Below are 16,989 nucleotides of genomic sequence, written 5' to 3' on the forward strand. Positions count from 1 at the left end.
TAAATTTATTTAGGTAAATCTTAGAGCGAAATATCGAAATGCGAGAGAAATAATTTAACGATTGATTAATATGATTCTTTTCGACGAAATTTCAGCACGAGTTCGAGACTCGACGTAAAATAGATCCGATAAAAATCGATATCGGATATGACACGACGAAGATTTTTACGAGTCTGACGTGTTAAAAATTATCGTCGTGTCTGCCACGACAAAATCATATCTAATCAACTTGGCTAATACATGACAATGTTACAAGCGACGTTTCCAATCAAGTGGAATAGTTTATTAAAGCAGCTTACAAATTTGATCCGTTGAACTAAAAAGAAAAGTTCCCAAGAAGAAGAAAAATTCATTCTTAAATTACAAGGGTAAACTCTTTTTCTCTAGAGAGGATATTTTGGCCAATTACGTTTCGACGGCAATTTACCGTCGTGCTCCGATAAATTCGTAGGACCTGATAATTAACGTTTTGTAAAATAAAACAGAGACGAAACGAAACGAAGAGAAAAAAGAAGAGAAAAGAAGAATAAAAAGTGGTTGTGATCGAAAGAACGTTTAACGGTGGTATATACAAGAAGAAAGAAGAATACTATACCACCGACGTTAATAATATTTTGTAGACGTTTAGAATTTTCACGATCGGCCCCGACCGGTTAAACGCGCATATCTATTTTAAATGCAAATTTCTTTGCGTTTTTAAGGTATACGATAAATAGACAACGAGAACGAGAACGAGACACAGAGAAAGAGAGATAAGCGCTTATAATTCTTCGTACGAGAGAAACATTTCGTTATTTTGTAGCCGGCATAGTCTCATTAAGTTAACAAATCGAAATCGAATCTCTCCAAGTTCCATTAAATCTCCATCGTATTAAATAAGTGTTTAGATGGTAAAAGCAATTAATTTGCGACGCGTATCTCTATGTATGTATTTCGATCTCTACAATCAAAATTAACGTGTAATTATCATTATCGCAATATGTTCGCTACTAACAATCACTTGTAAGAAAGAGATAAAAAAGAAAAAGAAAAAGAGAAAGAAATGGAAATGTTAAAAAAGTGATGTAACCTCGTTAGACGAGCTTGAAAATCAGGAGTATGTTAAATTAATTTTATCGTTAATTATCGATGTCGATTCCTCGCGTTAGACGACAGACGTTTGGAGAACACGACGTACATATGTCCATCGTCTCTTCGATCGTTAATTAACATTGGCGATCCGATTAGAAGCAAATAATAATTAAAAGTTCCGACACTTTGAAAGGCCATTATTACTGTAATTAGTGGTTCTCGTCCGATCTCTCTCTTTCTCTCTCTCTCTCTCTCTCTCTCCCTCCCTCCTCTCCGTTGAGGTAAGATGCTTTAGCTTGTAAAATAATAGACATAGACAGAGACATAGAGAAAGTGACAGAGGGAGAGAGAGAGAGAGAGAGAGAGAGAGAGAGAGAGAGAGTGTGTGTGTGTGTGTAACAAAGACATAGAGAAGTTGATACGCGTCATCACAAAAGGGAACTTGAAGCCACAGGGGAGTCTAATTTGAGTACGCCATTGCTTGAGCTTTCGAGAGACAAACGAGACACTCGACGACCGAGAAAGCGGAAAACTTTCTAATTCGATTTAACAAGTTTTCCTACAACAAGTGAGCCAGAAAGAGAGAGGACGAGAAAGGGAGAGATAGATAGATAGATAGATAGATAGATAGATAGATAGATAGATACATTGATAGACAGAGATAGATGAATAGTGAGAAAGAAGAAAACAAGTGATTTTCGTAATCGTAATTTTCGAGAAGGAATCATCTTTATTACTTTCGGTAGCTCGTTATCATTTATTTCTTCTTTTCGTGCTGTATCTCTATCAATGTTATATAAAACACGTTGTTGGAGAACACAGAGTATCGTTATTGTTTGGCATAGTCTCATTTATGGCATTTCGATGAGACGTTTCCAATGTTTCTATCATGAGATGAGATGAGAAAGAGAGAGAGAGAGAGAGAGAAAGAGAGAGAGAGAGACAGATAGAGACAGATAGCAGATAGATAGAGAGAGAGAGAGAGAGAGAGAGAGAGAGAGAGAGAAAGACAAATAGAAACAGATAGCAGGTAGAAAAAGAGAGAAAGAGAAAGAGAGTGAGGGAGAGAGAGAAACTAACGATCGAAGGAATTTCTTCGTGTACGGCTCGTTACGCTCGTACTTTGCTTATAAAATGAAATTCTTAGCCGTTGGTTACCTAGTGCATGTACGTGTATATATATATATATATATCAGTATATATAGATGTATATAAAGAGTATCAGATCGTATTAATATTATTAACGGCTCTCTTGTGTTTAATTTGTAAATATCTGATATACTTGGTGTTATATACCAAAAAATATATATATATATATACGCACGTGTATATGAAATCGAATATTTATTACAAAATATGATAGTTCAAGGCTAATTAACAAACAATTAATAATATATTATATATATACATTTTCATATATTATAATGTACATATATATACATACACACAGGCCATATTTGGATATCCATAGCGTATATATATTTATATTCATTTTGTATGTATATACGTATACATATATATATATATATATATATATATATATATATATATATGTATGTATCTATATATAAAATAAATGTTAAATTCTATTAATACTATTTTATATGTACTTTTTAGATTTCATAAACGCACGTATACAGACGCACGCAGTACGATAGTTTTTAATAGATGTAGTTGTATATATTTGTCTTAAGTACGTACATAAGTACGTACAAGTAAATCTATTTTTTTAATACGTGATTTAACAGAAGAGAAAGAGAGGAGAAGAGAGATAGAGACATACAGACAGATAGATAGAGACAAAGAAAAAGAGAAAGAGAGATATAGATAACCTCCACAAAATATATAAATAAAACAAAATAACAATCGTCTGTGTTGACTTTGGTTCTCAACTTTCAGGAAATTCGTCTTTTAACGAGCGCGTAAATAAAATACAAAGGAACGTTCGTGTAAGCGAATGAGCAAGGAAGGTGACTTTCTATCAGTTTAATGTTAGATATTCTACGAGAAACAACTCACGATATGTTCGCGAAACGTATAAGGAATAATTTTCACGTAAAATTTTGCGTGATAATTACGTATGATTTTGAAGAAACGTTTTGATTGAATGTATAATGAAATCTAATTTAATCGTAGATTTATTTCTTGTAGAAAATCAATACAAATAGTATTTCAACTTCGAATAGAAAGGAAGATGTAAGGAAGTGTAAGAAGAAGAAGAAAAATTGAAGAAAATCATCATCATTCATCATTAAAGTTCAGTAATCGATATTATATAAAGTTTTTCGTAACGTGCAATTACATCTTTCCTTTCTTCGATCATTGAAGATTCTTTTTCAATTTAGAAAAGGATCACCATACGCAGCTGTATACTTGCACGTGTTATCGATATTATTCCTTATGGTGTTCACATATTTTCTACGACGTAAGCACTATCCTACTACAATGGCCGATGGATGTTCCACGTATGTATTAGAAACTTGTAACATTTAGTATTATTAATAATTAATAGTAATAAGAATGACAAATAATAAATAATACGTTGCGATTATTTTAATATATGAAATATTGCGTTGTATCGTTTGATCGTTTGAAAATAAGATTTTATTACAATAAAGTTATGTTCACAGAAGTATACTAATTGGATAGATATCTGTATATGTTACTAAAAGAATAGATATGACGTTATAGTTAAAACTAAATGCAAGCTTTAGTAATATTTAAAAGAATGATAATTTATTAAATTAATTAGATGTTCGAACGTATTTTTAATTGTATATTATTTAATTAAAATTGTTAATATATATATATATACACATATGGATATAGTATATACAATATATATAGTATTTTATATATAAGATATATAAATATTATATATGTATATATATATTTTTTTATATAAATCTTGGGCTTATGTCAACACAACATTACTGTGAATTGATCTATAACCAAATGATCCTTAAGCAATAAATAGTGTTAATGTATCCTTATCACGAGTCATTAATCTTTTTTATTTATTATTTAATTATCATCATTATTATCATCATTACCATCATCATTTTCAAACTTTTAGAAAGATTTGTAGCCCATTTAGGTTTAATTTATATAAGCTAATCATTTTTAAATCAGAATTTTCAGTAATAATTATACTAATTTTCCTTTCTCCTTGAATATTTTGTACGTTCTTATCAATACGTTTATCCAGCTGTGTTTTAATAATATCTTATCGCGTCTTCTTATGTTCAAAGGTTTGCTTCTGATTTATTAAAGAATATATATTGCTTTTAATGATTGTTTAATTTTAATTGATGATTAATTATGTCTTGATAATATCGTTTCAGGTATTTTATGTTCATAGGTTTTATTAAGTTATTCTAAGATATTTCATATTACTGTGTACGAAATTTGTTCGTGAATTATTAAAACATTTGTCTTGCGTATGATTTCGAAAAGACGTTTAAATAGAGATTTAAATCGTTAATATTAACTATTGTTATAAATTAATTACTTTTCTAATCTTATCTATACATACAAATCAAATAATTATGTAACAACCTAACACACAAACACATATATAAATATATTGTATATATATATATATATATATACACGCAGAATTATTTATTTATTTATTAAAAAAATAAATTATTTTCAAACATTCTTTTCTATTTTTTTACATTAACATTTTTTATAGCAAAAATATAATAAAATTTGTTTATGATATTTTTATCACGTTACTTTAGCAATAAACAAATATTCACAATAATAGAAATAGAAATTAAGTCGTAAACGTATCGAAAGGAAAAAAGCAAAACAAGGAAAAATAGAAAATGAATGAACGAAGAGAAAAAGAGAGAGAAAGTTTAGAATTTGTGTTATGGTAAAAGAGAATTATAAACGAATTACTCACAGTTCTGACTGAGACAGGAGAGTTCCAAGGTGGTGCATTTATATCGATGCCTCGACTCAAGAGTTGGTACGATGATACCAATGGCCAAGCTGGAGTCCTTCTCGTGGTAACACACAACCGCGTCGCATTCCTTTCCGTCTGTAAATGTACATGAGAGACGAGTGAGTAACTTATACATGCATGTACTATCACATGTTTACATCAGAACGTGCGTATATGTATGTATGTGTAAGTACCTTATACGTGCCAGAATATATATATATATATATATATATATATATATATATATATATATTTTTGTGTATATGTGCGTATACACGTTATATTTTGCAATCAGAATAACGTGTGTCATCGTACACGCCTAATAAAACTTTGCTGGCAAATAAATCTTCCGTAATTTTTTTCATTTTTATTTTTTTTGTGTTTTCTTTTTCTGTTTCTTTTCTTTTTCTTTTCTTTTCTTTGCACGTCCCTGACACGTGGTACGTACTACGTTTTTTTTTTTAGCATTCTTTTTCTTTCTTTCTTTTTTTTTTTTTTTTTTTTTTAGGCAAATCAGTCGCTAGCCTTTGACTAGCTATGAATAAATATACGTACGATGTAACATGATAATGTTATTACATCAGTATTTTCTTTTTACTGATTTTTATATTCTATTATAATTTATTATATATACATACATACATACATATATATGTAACATTTTATTATTTTTCTTTTAAAATTAATACACAGGACTCTGTTCTCATTTGTTATTATTATTATTAAAAACTTTTCATCGACGTTAACTCTAAATAATAAAATCACACTTTATTATTTACGAACAACGTTTTATCAAATATACTTTTATTATACTATTTATTTTATCCAATTTACGTGCGAAATTGGAAAGTAATAAAATAAAATAAAATAAAACAAAACAAAGCAAAACAAAATAAGAAAAGAAATAAGACAACAAAGAAACTACACCTTTATAGTTCGGAAAAAAATTACGACAGCGATTTCGATCGGAGTTAAAGTGCTACTTCCGTTGTTCTCTCTTTCTTTCTTTTCTCATTTTTATTTCTACTATTTATCTTTTTTCTTTTTTTTTCGTTTCTTTTATACGGCTCGTTTCTTTCGCTACGACATGCCATAAAAATGAGCGTAGTTCTCGAGGGATGAATAATGACGCGTTGGAAGCTCGTGAGTCGAATCTTCTCTCAAGGAAACGTGCGAACACGAAATAGTATCCTATCTAAGGATCCCTATGATACTTCGGATCATAAATAACGATCTAATTTCTTTTTTCCTTTTTTCTTCTTTCTTTTTTATTATATTGTTTCGAAAGAAAAATAAATAAATAAATAAATCTAACAAAAAACGGATCGATCGATTAAAGTACTTGATTTTTATCATCAGCAACAAAGTTTATGACATCCTGTTTACTTATTCAAATGCGTTGATGAGAGACAAATGGATAAAGTAATATCGAAACATTATCGATCTATCGAGCTTTTACAAATTATGATCATAATCTGATAATTTCTTGAGTAATTAAGTTCCTAATGATAAGATAAATAAAAGATGAAAATAAAAACAAGAAAAAAATATTTTCGTATGTAGGTTGTTTATTAGTTATACGAACAAATTTAATCAATCAATCGAATCGCAAGAACGTAGATACATAAAGTTTCAAGAGTCTCTCTCAATCTCCATTTGATTGAAAAGTTGGATAGTAAAAAGTTCACCTCTATAAAAATGCCATTTGGCGATACAAGTGTTTTAAGTTTTTACTTTCATAGATCCTTTTTAATTTTATTTCTGTTATAAAGTATGCCACAAATTATAAATCATTTTTATAATTCAATTTTCGAGAGATCATCACAACCGTTCGATACTTATTGTTCAGGAAAAAATATTGTTTTTTTTGATAGAAGTACGAGATGAATTCATTTTCTTATAGATTGAAAAATAATGATAATTATATTACAATATTCGTTTATTTTTTAATTATCAAACGCACAAGTAATTCTTTAGGAAGTTAAAAGTTGTATTTTAAACAATAAAAAATTATAAAACGGAATAAATACAATGAAAGAAAATATTTAATATTTTATATCATCGTCTCTATCATTGTCATTTTTTTTTTATTATTTCTTCTCGACTTGTCCAATAATATCGATTACTCTTCGTTTCTAAACGTCATTTTCGTATCACTCCGAATATTTCTTTTAAGTCAACTGAGTTTTTTCGTTTTAATGTTTCCTGAGGTTTAATCTTTACTGGATTCAAATTTTAATTCAAATTCGTCAATTCTTTCTTTTGTTATTTTTTCTATCAAAAATTCGACGTCTATCGACATAATTTTTGCACGTATACATTTTTACACAACTATAGAAATAATTTCACGAGTAAACCGACACTTCTTGAAAATTGTTCTTTTTCCATTTAACTCCTCAATTATTCAGTTTGCAATTTGAAAATAATCGATAGTTCGTGACAAATGTATAATATATACGAGATTACTATCGTCTCTTCTTTTGCATATATTTAATAAAAAAAAAAAAAAAAAAACGAAAACAAAAAAGAAAGAGGACAACGTTAGAAAAAACTTGCGAATAAAACATACATACATACATACATACGTACATGACATACATACATATATACGTACGTACGTATATATATACACATATGTAACATATATATACATACATACATACATACATATATACGCTATATATACATAGATATATGTAATATAATTGATATACACACACATATTATATAATATAGCTAATGCTCAGCACGAATGACGATCGTGAGAATCGGGTTTTGCAAATCGACGAGTATGAATAAACGAAAAAAGGGTGTAAGCGAGGAGTTTCCAAGTAACGTCGAGAAAATTGGCGCTTAATTGTCGCGATAGCTACAATTCAAGACGGCATCTTCGCCATCGCCACGTAGAGGGAGGGAGGTGTGGAAAGAGAGAGAGAGAGAGAGAGAGAGAGGGGGGGGGGGAAAGAAAATCGCTGAAACTTTAATGACGGATGTCACGACGACCGCCGTTCTGAGAATTGTCGTAATCGTCCCGCCATTTTCCCGCCAATCCTTTGTAACTGAGAAATAAAGGAGTAGAGAGCGAGAGAGAGAGAGAGAGAAAGAAAGATTCTATATTATAACATTCACTTATGTACAACACAATGACACTGATAAAAGGGAGAAAATATGATATTAAAATGATATGTTGGTCTTTGGAATAGCGTTTTCACAATGAGAGTTTATAGTGACTTATGTATGTATTATATATGTACAATGTATGTATGATGTATGTATATATGTATGATATATATATATATATATATGTATAAATGTACGTATGCATGTATAAATGTATGTATGCATGTATAAATGTAAATATGTATATGTGTATGTATGTATATATGTACGTATAAATGTACGTATGTAAAATTTAAAGGATTATATACATACTACGTACGATTTATATAATTAAAATGAATAGAGCGACGAAGGGAGAAAATCTAATATGGAAATGAAATGCTGGTCTTTGTAGTAGCGTTTTCACAATGACAGCTTATGGTTGACTTATGTATGTAAATCTTTACTATGTAAAGAACTATGTATACGTACGATTTATATAATTAATATAAAATGACCAATCCGGAGGAAGAGAAAATGTGAAATGACAATGAAATACTAATATTCGTAATAGTCCTTATAACACGATAGTTCATTATATTATTGCACGTTAAATCGTATGATATATAATTACGAAGAAATACAAATAACGAATATTTCTTTACGATATACAGGGTGTCTCGTTCGTAGATATCCGAACAAATATTTCGCAAGTATTTTTAGTTACAAAGAAGCTTATTATTAAGAAAAATATGCACGTGTATATTTCTTTTTTCTTTTTCTATTCGCGTGACCTTTTCGAGTTATCAGTCAATATAATTTTTTTAAATGGGTATCTATAATTTTTCTCGTATATTCATAAAATATTGCTTGGTCATTTACAATCAAAATTATTAAAAAATTGCTAATATGCATATATATATATATATATATATATATATAAACATTTTTTTATGTTGATACTAATTAAAATTCAAAAGTACTTTTCAAAATCAAATAGATCTCAAATGTTTTTACATTCCAAAATTAGATAGAGAAATGTAGTAAAGCCGTACTCTAAGACACTTTTTAACTTTATGAAAAGTTCCACATAAACGAATTAATAAAAGGAAAGAAGAAAATTACGAGAAAAAAAAAAGGAAAATAGAGGAAGAAGGAAAATAAAGCCAGAGAAAAAGAGAGAGAGAGAGAGAGAGAGAGAGAGAGAGAGAGAGAGAGAGAGAGAGAGAGAGAGAGAGAGAGAGAGAGAGAGAGAGAGAGAGAGAGAGAGAGAGAGAGAGAGAGAGAGAGATCGACGCAGAGAAATACAGAAAAGCCTAAGAAGATGCCAAAAAAGTTAAAAAGTTTGTCGTAAGCTGTAAAACGAGATCCGGTTGCCTTTCCTCTCCCCTCCTTCTCTCTTTTTCTTTATACAGTGACTTTAATCTCACAGCTGACCCGAAGTAGCTCGCACGAAGAAAAGTGGAAGGAAGTATGGTTAGTTTGTGTCGTAGTGGTATCACAACCCAACTAGTAGTAGTAGTAGTTTAGTAGTATTAGTAGTAGTAGTAGTAGTAGTATAGTAGAAGAAGAAGAAGTAGGAGAAGGATAAAGAAGGGAGAGTAAAAGAGTGTAGGAGGGGTTGGGTAAGGAAAAGAGAGGGTATACGACAGGATTGTCGGTTCTTTCGTGCACGGTAATTAAGAAGCGCAATTAAGGGTCTCGTAATAAAAAGTGCCGCTGATAATTACCGTTCTCCTCGAGTCGGGCGAATTTGTCGCGGCATAGAACCACTAGAGGTAACCAACAACGGGCATAGAAGGCTACAGCAGAGAATAGTAATACCAGGACCAGAACGGCAAGTAGAAACGGTTTTCTCCAGGAATCGTTTTGAAGATCCAACGTGAATTGTGGCTCTGTAAAATATATAAATTTTATTATATATTAATGTTCTCTTTTAAATTTATATATTTCGATAATGTATTATATCATTGTTTAATATTAATTAAATCGTATGGATTATATATATATATATATATATATATATATATATATATACATATATATTCTAACTTTTTAATATTTCATTTCTTTATAATGATAATGATTTTAACAGGTATTAATCTATCATAGGTTTTAATACATTTTCTAAGTTTAATTTATTTGTTAATATATATATATATATTTTTTTTTCTATAGGTTTAATCTGTTAATCGATGATATTGATTTTACGATCAATTTGTGAATATGTTGGGATATTTTAAAATTTATTTTAATTATAAATCAAATATATTACCAGCGTGTAAGATTAGAGTTAATAGGATTAGTGTAGTAGCGTATTAGTTTATGTGTATGTGTGTGATTATCAAATGTATACACGTGGATATTACGTGTCTATGTGTGCGATCGTGCGTAAATAGTTTTAGAGATGGAACTTTTAATCTAAGATTAGTTTGACATTTTTTAGTATTACGATTTCCGCTGAAATGTTCGAATGCGATTATCGGCCATTCCTGTATGTTTCATTAAATATTTTTCATTTTATTAAATTTTTTCAAATATTATGGAAGACATGCGCGCACATGTGTGTGTGTATGTATAATGTGCTTAGTATAAAATATATTAATGAATCGTAAAAATAATGTGAATTCGAATAATTAACTTATTTATTTTTGTACCATAAAAAGAACTCTATTTTTCCCGATTAATTAAGCTTACCCTAATCAAACTGTTACTAACGTATTATTAACCTACGTTAATAACAGGTATCGTATTAAAATAGTTTCTTGAAAACGTGATTTCAAAAGACTAGAAAATTTATTCGATAATTTCATTTTTTTTCTCTGTGTAATTTGTTAATAATTGACATTTTGTGTATTTACACGTAATACACGTAGGGTATATATTTACTGTCCATAAATCATTCTTGTTTCTCTCACCTATGCTAATATATTCCTCTCTAACTTTTCTCTTTCTCACTCTCTCTCTCTCTCTCGTGATCATACTCGGTTAAATGGAATCGACCAACGAGTATGCTATTTGCATGCGATTATGATTTACAAATGTATCGTTTACGAATTTACATCGTTCATCTACGTATATATATATATACATACATACATACATACATACATATATATATATATAGGTACATATATGTATCTAAATGTGTATATACAGTGTACCTAGGTTATATGTATATTTATATATATATATAGATATATATATATGTATACATTTATGTATATACATATGTATTAGATACATAAGATAGGATTAAAGGATGCGCCAGCTTTGTCAAAGGAATTTACGAGTTTATGTTTACGGGCTTTGTGTGTGATATCTGCAACGTTAACGTACGCCTTTGACGCCTTGAACGTAAAAGATTATACAACCTTGGTCGAAAGTTTAAAGAACGTTCTTGTATATTATTTCGATAAAACATTTAATTTCATTATTTGTAGGATACAATCGTAACTCGAAATATTGATATGGTATATAATAATAAATACAATTAATTTCGGTAATAATTAATTTCATCGTTTATTGAATAACTAAGTATTATTTATGATTTTATTATTACTATTATTATTACTATTATTATTATTATTATTATTATTATTATTATTATTATTAATTTATTTACTCATTTATTTATTAATGGTAAGAAAATCGTTAACGAAATTTATTAAAACGTTTTTATTAAGGAATATTAGAAATGAGAAGTTAGATTACCTTGACGATAAACGTGAGCAGGCAAAGTGATTTCTTCGTCGACACCATTGCTAACCTCGCACTTGTATTCCCCATAATCCTCCAAGGTTATATCTTCTATCTCAAGATAGGAACCGACGATTTGATCGTTCTCTCTGAAAAACATAATTGCAAATGTTGATTAAAGATTGTGAAAACTTCGTTTTTCAAAACACAACAAAAAAAGAACAGAAAAATTTTTGCGCATAAAACATATAAGATATATTCGATAATTTTTTTTCGCGTTTGATATATTTCAAGAAACAAAGCAAGTATTTCGAACAACGAAATAAAAATACACGGGATTCGATCGATAGTTTTTATTGAAATTAAAATCGACATTATTCTTTTATAATCTCTCTTTTTCTTTTCTTATAATATAAAAAATCATATCTCATAATTTTTTCCTCATTAAATTACAAGAAGTCTAACAACATTTGATACCAAATCACTTTTGTTGAAACTAAATATAAATATATAGAATTACTATCCTGTAAAATAAAATTTCGTCAAGTTCAAAGGTATCTTTTCCTTCATGTCTTTAAATATATCAAGAACAGTTGTAACTAAGTCGAGTCGAGTCGAGTCGACTCGAGTTGGATAATAAAATTTAGAAAGAAACTTTACTCTTCTCGTTTCTCTCTTTTTGCAAGTAAGGAGATAGAAAGAGAGACTCGAGATACGAAAGAAGAGATTTAAGATCGAAGAAGACTCGACGACGAAGACTCTCTCTTGTTATAGTGGACGTCGAGTGTACCGCGAAAACGAAAGCGGAATGAGAGCAAGCAAAGCGCGAGAACGAACCACCATAGGCGCTTTAAACGATCCCAGATGCCGTTCGAAACCCATAGAATAGAGTAGGCTTCTTCCTACGAAACGTGTACCAAGACGAGAGGTTCATCAGATAGATCAACAACGAGCTATTAAATACGAGTCTCGTGCACGTTTTCAAGAAATTCAAAATGTATGACACCGTGAGAAATAAATCTTAACGACATCGGAATAATATTATGGAGTTTGTTATGATTTCGACGTAAATATACGTAATCGGTGTATCATTACATGATTTATTTGCACAAATTAATAAATAGAAAATTATGAAGAATTTTTCGAATAAAATTTCATTTCTTTCGGTCGCGATGTGAAGGAGTGAGGATATATGTTATGGTTCACAAATCTAAGAATGGACAAGCTTCTGAGATTTCAAAGTGACCTTTGGTTTTTCTTTTCTTTTTTTTTTCTCTTTTTTTTTTTTTCATACGCAAACGTATGTTTTTACTTAGGTAGACGCGTAGCTTCTTTCGAGACGGATTCATAATTTTGGTCTTTCGAGATAGTTCAAGGTCAAGTGAAGTTCTTTTTTCCTTCTTTTTTCTCTTTTTCCCATCGAAACAGAGTAAGTTTTATTTGAAACATTTTTTGAAACGAGCTGTTAGGGGATATAATTGTGTGCGTAATTTCAAATGGTACAAATTATATTAATGTACATGCATGTATACACATATAGTTTTTATTATTAAATATATTTAATATTTAATTGAGATTAGGGATATTAAAGATATGTTTTGTGTGTTCACAATTATAAAATTTTATGAAAGATTAATAAAATTAATATATAAAATGAGTATATATATATATATATATATATATATATATAATGTGTGCGCGTGAGTGTGTGTATAGTAAAATATTATATAAACGTTAAGATAAAAAAATTAAATAACATAAAAAAAAGATATTAAAAATCAAAACTAAATATAAAATATATTAAAAGAATTCCAATATTAAAAACTATATTTAATATATAATCCTCGTTAGAACATTTAATCTTAAAATTCAATCAGAAATTATTATTTAGATATTATTTGTAAAGAACGCTCGGTTCTCTTCGATCATTAAATCTTTTTCGAATTATGTTAAAAGAAATGTCGGATATATTTTAATAAGAAAAATTCGAAAAACTTATCTTAGTGAAGTCAAAATATTGATCTTGGAGAAAACAAGTTTTTATCTTGGAAAAGAAAAATTAAACTTTTATTTAATAAAAAGCTATTCAATTAGAAATGCTGGAAGAATACGAATGATATTTGGCGGGAAATTTGATTGAATAGAAGGGTCACGCACGATTACGTTAGACGTGACGCGTTGCGGACAAGATTACGCGTGGCCGCTGTCAAGAAACGGTCGGAGATGTACGCCACGGATGACTTCTCAATTCGACTTCTTTTTCTCTCTTTTTCTTCTTTCTGTTTCATTCTATCTCTTTTTCTCTCTCTTACTCACTCTTATTGAACTGGTCGAGGTAGAGAGAACGAAACGGAAACGAAACGAAACGAGACGAGACGAGACGAGACGAGACGAGACGAAGCAAGATCGTGTGTTCAAGATCGAAGAGGCCATAAATCTATCCGCTTGTGTTCGCGCAGTGAGTTCCTAAGTTCCTCTTTCTTTCTGTCTTTTTCTTCTCTTTAATCTTCCTTTTTTTATTTACAACAGTCACGAGTTTTAACCATTTAGTAATATATGGATAAAAATGTGAATTCATTGCATAATACGAATTTATGTCTATTTATGTTATTTTATTATTATTATTATTATTATTATTATTATTACTATTACATATATATAACAGCACGAATAGATATATATATATATATGTATGTATGCATGTATATTTATTGTTTTATTCAATAATAATATTTAATACATACATACGCATCTGAACTTATTGATTAATATGAATCTATATACGTATATATGTATATATAATGTACATGTTATAAATATTTTTTAATAAATAAAAATAATATAACAGATTGAAATCTATAAAGAGTTTATAGATGATTTAAAAAAAAAAAAAAATCAATTTCTCTTTTACGCGAGACTTTTTGGATCTAATTTTTCTTCTCTTCATATTTTTTTTGTCTTTGCAGACTGTAAAACTAAAAGAAAGTTGAACAAATTTCGGTCCCGTTCTCTGTAAATTACGAAGAAACGATATCTACGAAAATGAAATTATTGCAGTAATATCATTGAGAATTATTCATAGAAGAGAAATTTCAATAACGAGATATAATATGAATTCATTCTCACGATTTGATCAATGTTGTTGATTGTGCTTGGTACGAACGATAAGAAAGAGAAACGAAGAGAGACGGATAGACAGACATAGAAAGACAGATACACAGAAGGAGAAAGAGCGAGAGCGAGAGAGAGAGAGAGAGAGAGAGAGAGAGAGAGAGAGAGAGAGAGAGAAAGGGAGAAATACAGATTATATCGTATGTTCTACAAGAAGAGAGAGATAGAGAGGCAGAGACAGAGAGACAAAGAGAGAGAGAGAGAGAGAGAGAGAAATATAGATCATATCGTATGTTCTACAAGAAGAGGTAGAGAGAGAGAGAGAGAGAGAGAGAGAGAGAATAGTGAAATAGAGGAGAGAAAGATAGATAGATAGATACATAGATAGAGAAGAGGGATGCGCGAAAGGGCTGACTTAATGAAATTATGCGCTTGGAATTAATTGCGGGTAAGTTGGATTCGCCGTCCGCTATCCCGGCCGTAATTAAATTAGCATGGCGAAATGGTCCGCGTGCTAAATGATTGTGTAACGACGCAGACGTGAGCACGCGAGAAACTCTTTGCAAACGACACGGTGAAATTGCTTTCCACTCTCCACGAGCCGTTAACTTATTATTAAGCATCTCACTCATTTTATTTATTTCTCTCTCTCTCTCTCTCTTTTTTATACATATAAATATATATATATATATATATATATATATATATATATATACGTATATATATTGTGAATGTCTTTCAGCGAATCGTAAATCATCGTTTATGACAAAAATATAATAATATCATTTTAACCAACGAAATTGTAATGAAAAGAAATTCCGAAGTGAATAAATTTCTTTAATTATTGTCTCTCTGTTGTCTGTGTCTCTGTTGTCAATAATATTTCATTATTGAAAATAAGAATTTATATCGGAGGAAATGATATCGATCGATCGATACGAAATAGCTAGCTTCTCGTTGTTTGATAATAATCGGTGCTTCGTTTTCGTAGAACTGACCTGTCGATCTTTGTCAATTCGCACGTTGAAAACGTCAATTGATTCGTAGAAAAAATATTTCTCTCTCTCTTTCACACACACACACACACACACACATACACACACACATGCATGCACATATATACTCGATCTCTTTTATTCTGTCGAACGATATCGATTGTTACACGTGTATACTTATATATTCATATTTATATTTATATCTATATCTATATATATATGTGTGTGTGTAGATGCATATATATATATATATATTATATATATATATATTATATATATGTATACATTTATCTATCTTTCGAATCAATCGTTGGAAATGAAGATTGATGGGTCGTTTTATACGAGTTCATAGAACGGGGTGTAAATGGTTCGAGGTATTCATCGGTTGGACTAACTTAAATCGATGTAATCCTATAGAATATATCGAGTGTATTTCTAAATGAACGAGACAAAAATAAAAATAGAAATGAAGGTAGTAAAGGAAGAGAAATAGAAAGGAAAAAAACGATAAAGATAAAGATAGAACATAAACGATAGAGAGAGAGAGAGAGAGAGAGAGAGAGAGAGAGAGAGAGAGAGAGAGAGAGAGAGAGAGAGAGAGAGAGAGAAAGGAAGAAAAACGAAAGAAAATTTTAATACCAATAATCATCATTGATGAAGCCAATACCTATCCTATTTAATAAAAATCAAATCAAATCAAATCAATAAAAATAAAATAATCGATCGATTTTCGAACGACGATTAAGTATGTAACGTCTCGTTAAGGTGGCACCTAGATTCGATCTAGAAAGTGCTGCTATTAATGTTCATTCGCATCGTTCGATTGCATTCCGATTATGGCGAATGACGGTGAATGCAACCGAGATGCATTTAAACGGGGCCAGGCAAACACGAAAAGGCTTAGGCGACTATATTATCGGCGATTCCCTTTTGAGTCAATCGTTCACGCTTGACTAAGTTTCTACGAGAGAAGGGGGACGGTTGAGACGGAAAAGGGAGGGGGGTGAATAGGGGAGAGAGAGAAAAAGAAAGAGAGAGAGAGAGAGAGAGAGAAGACTA

At 29.9% G+C, this 16,989-nt stretch overlaps 1 protein-coding gene across 4 annotated transcripts in view; it reads right to left on the reverse strand.

The window, feature by feature from the left end:
* The window catches only part of LOC122631286 (interleukin-1 receptor accessory protein-like 1-B), a 193,240-nt gene that overhangs the window by 715 nt on the left and 175,536 nt on the right, over positions 1-16,989 (reverse strand). For all 4 annotated transcript variants that reach the window (XM_043816800.1, XM_043816798.1, XM_043816797.1 and 1 more), the window contains exons 5-7: positions 11,840-11,973; positions 9,856-10,020; positions 4,985-5,122 (exon numbers count right to left, since the gene is read on the reverse strand). In XM_043816800.1, coding sequence (XP_043672735.1) covers positions 4,985-5,122; positions 9,856-10,020; positions 11,840-11,973 — 437 coding nt within the window. The remainder of the gene's footprint in view (positions 1-4,984; positions 5,123-9,855; positions 10,021-11,839; positions 11,974-16,989) is intronic.

Source organism: Vespula pensylvanica, chromosome 8, assembly GCF_014466175.1.
Source record: "Vespula pensylvanica isolate Volc-1 chromosome 8, ASM1446617v1, whole genome shotgun sequence".
NCBI lineage: Eukaryota > Metazoa > Arthropoda > Insecta > Hymenoptera > Vespidae > Vespula > Vespula pensylvanica.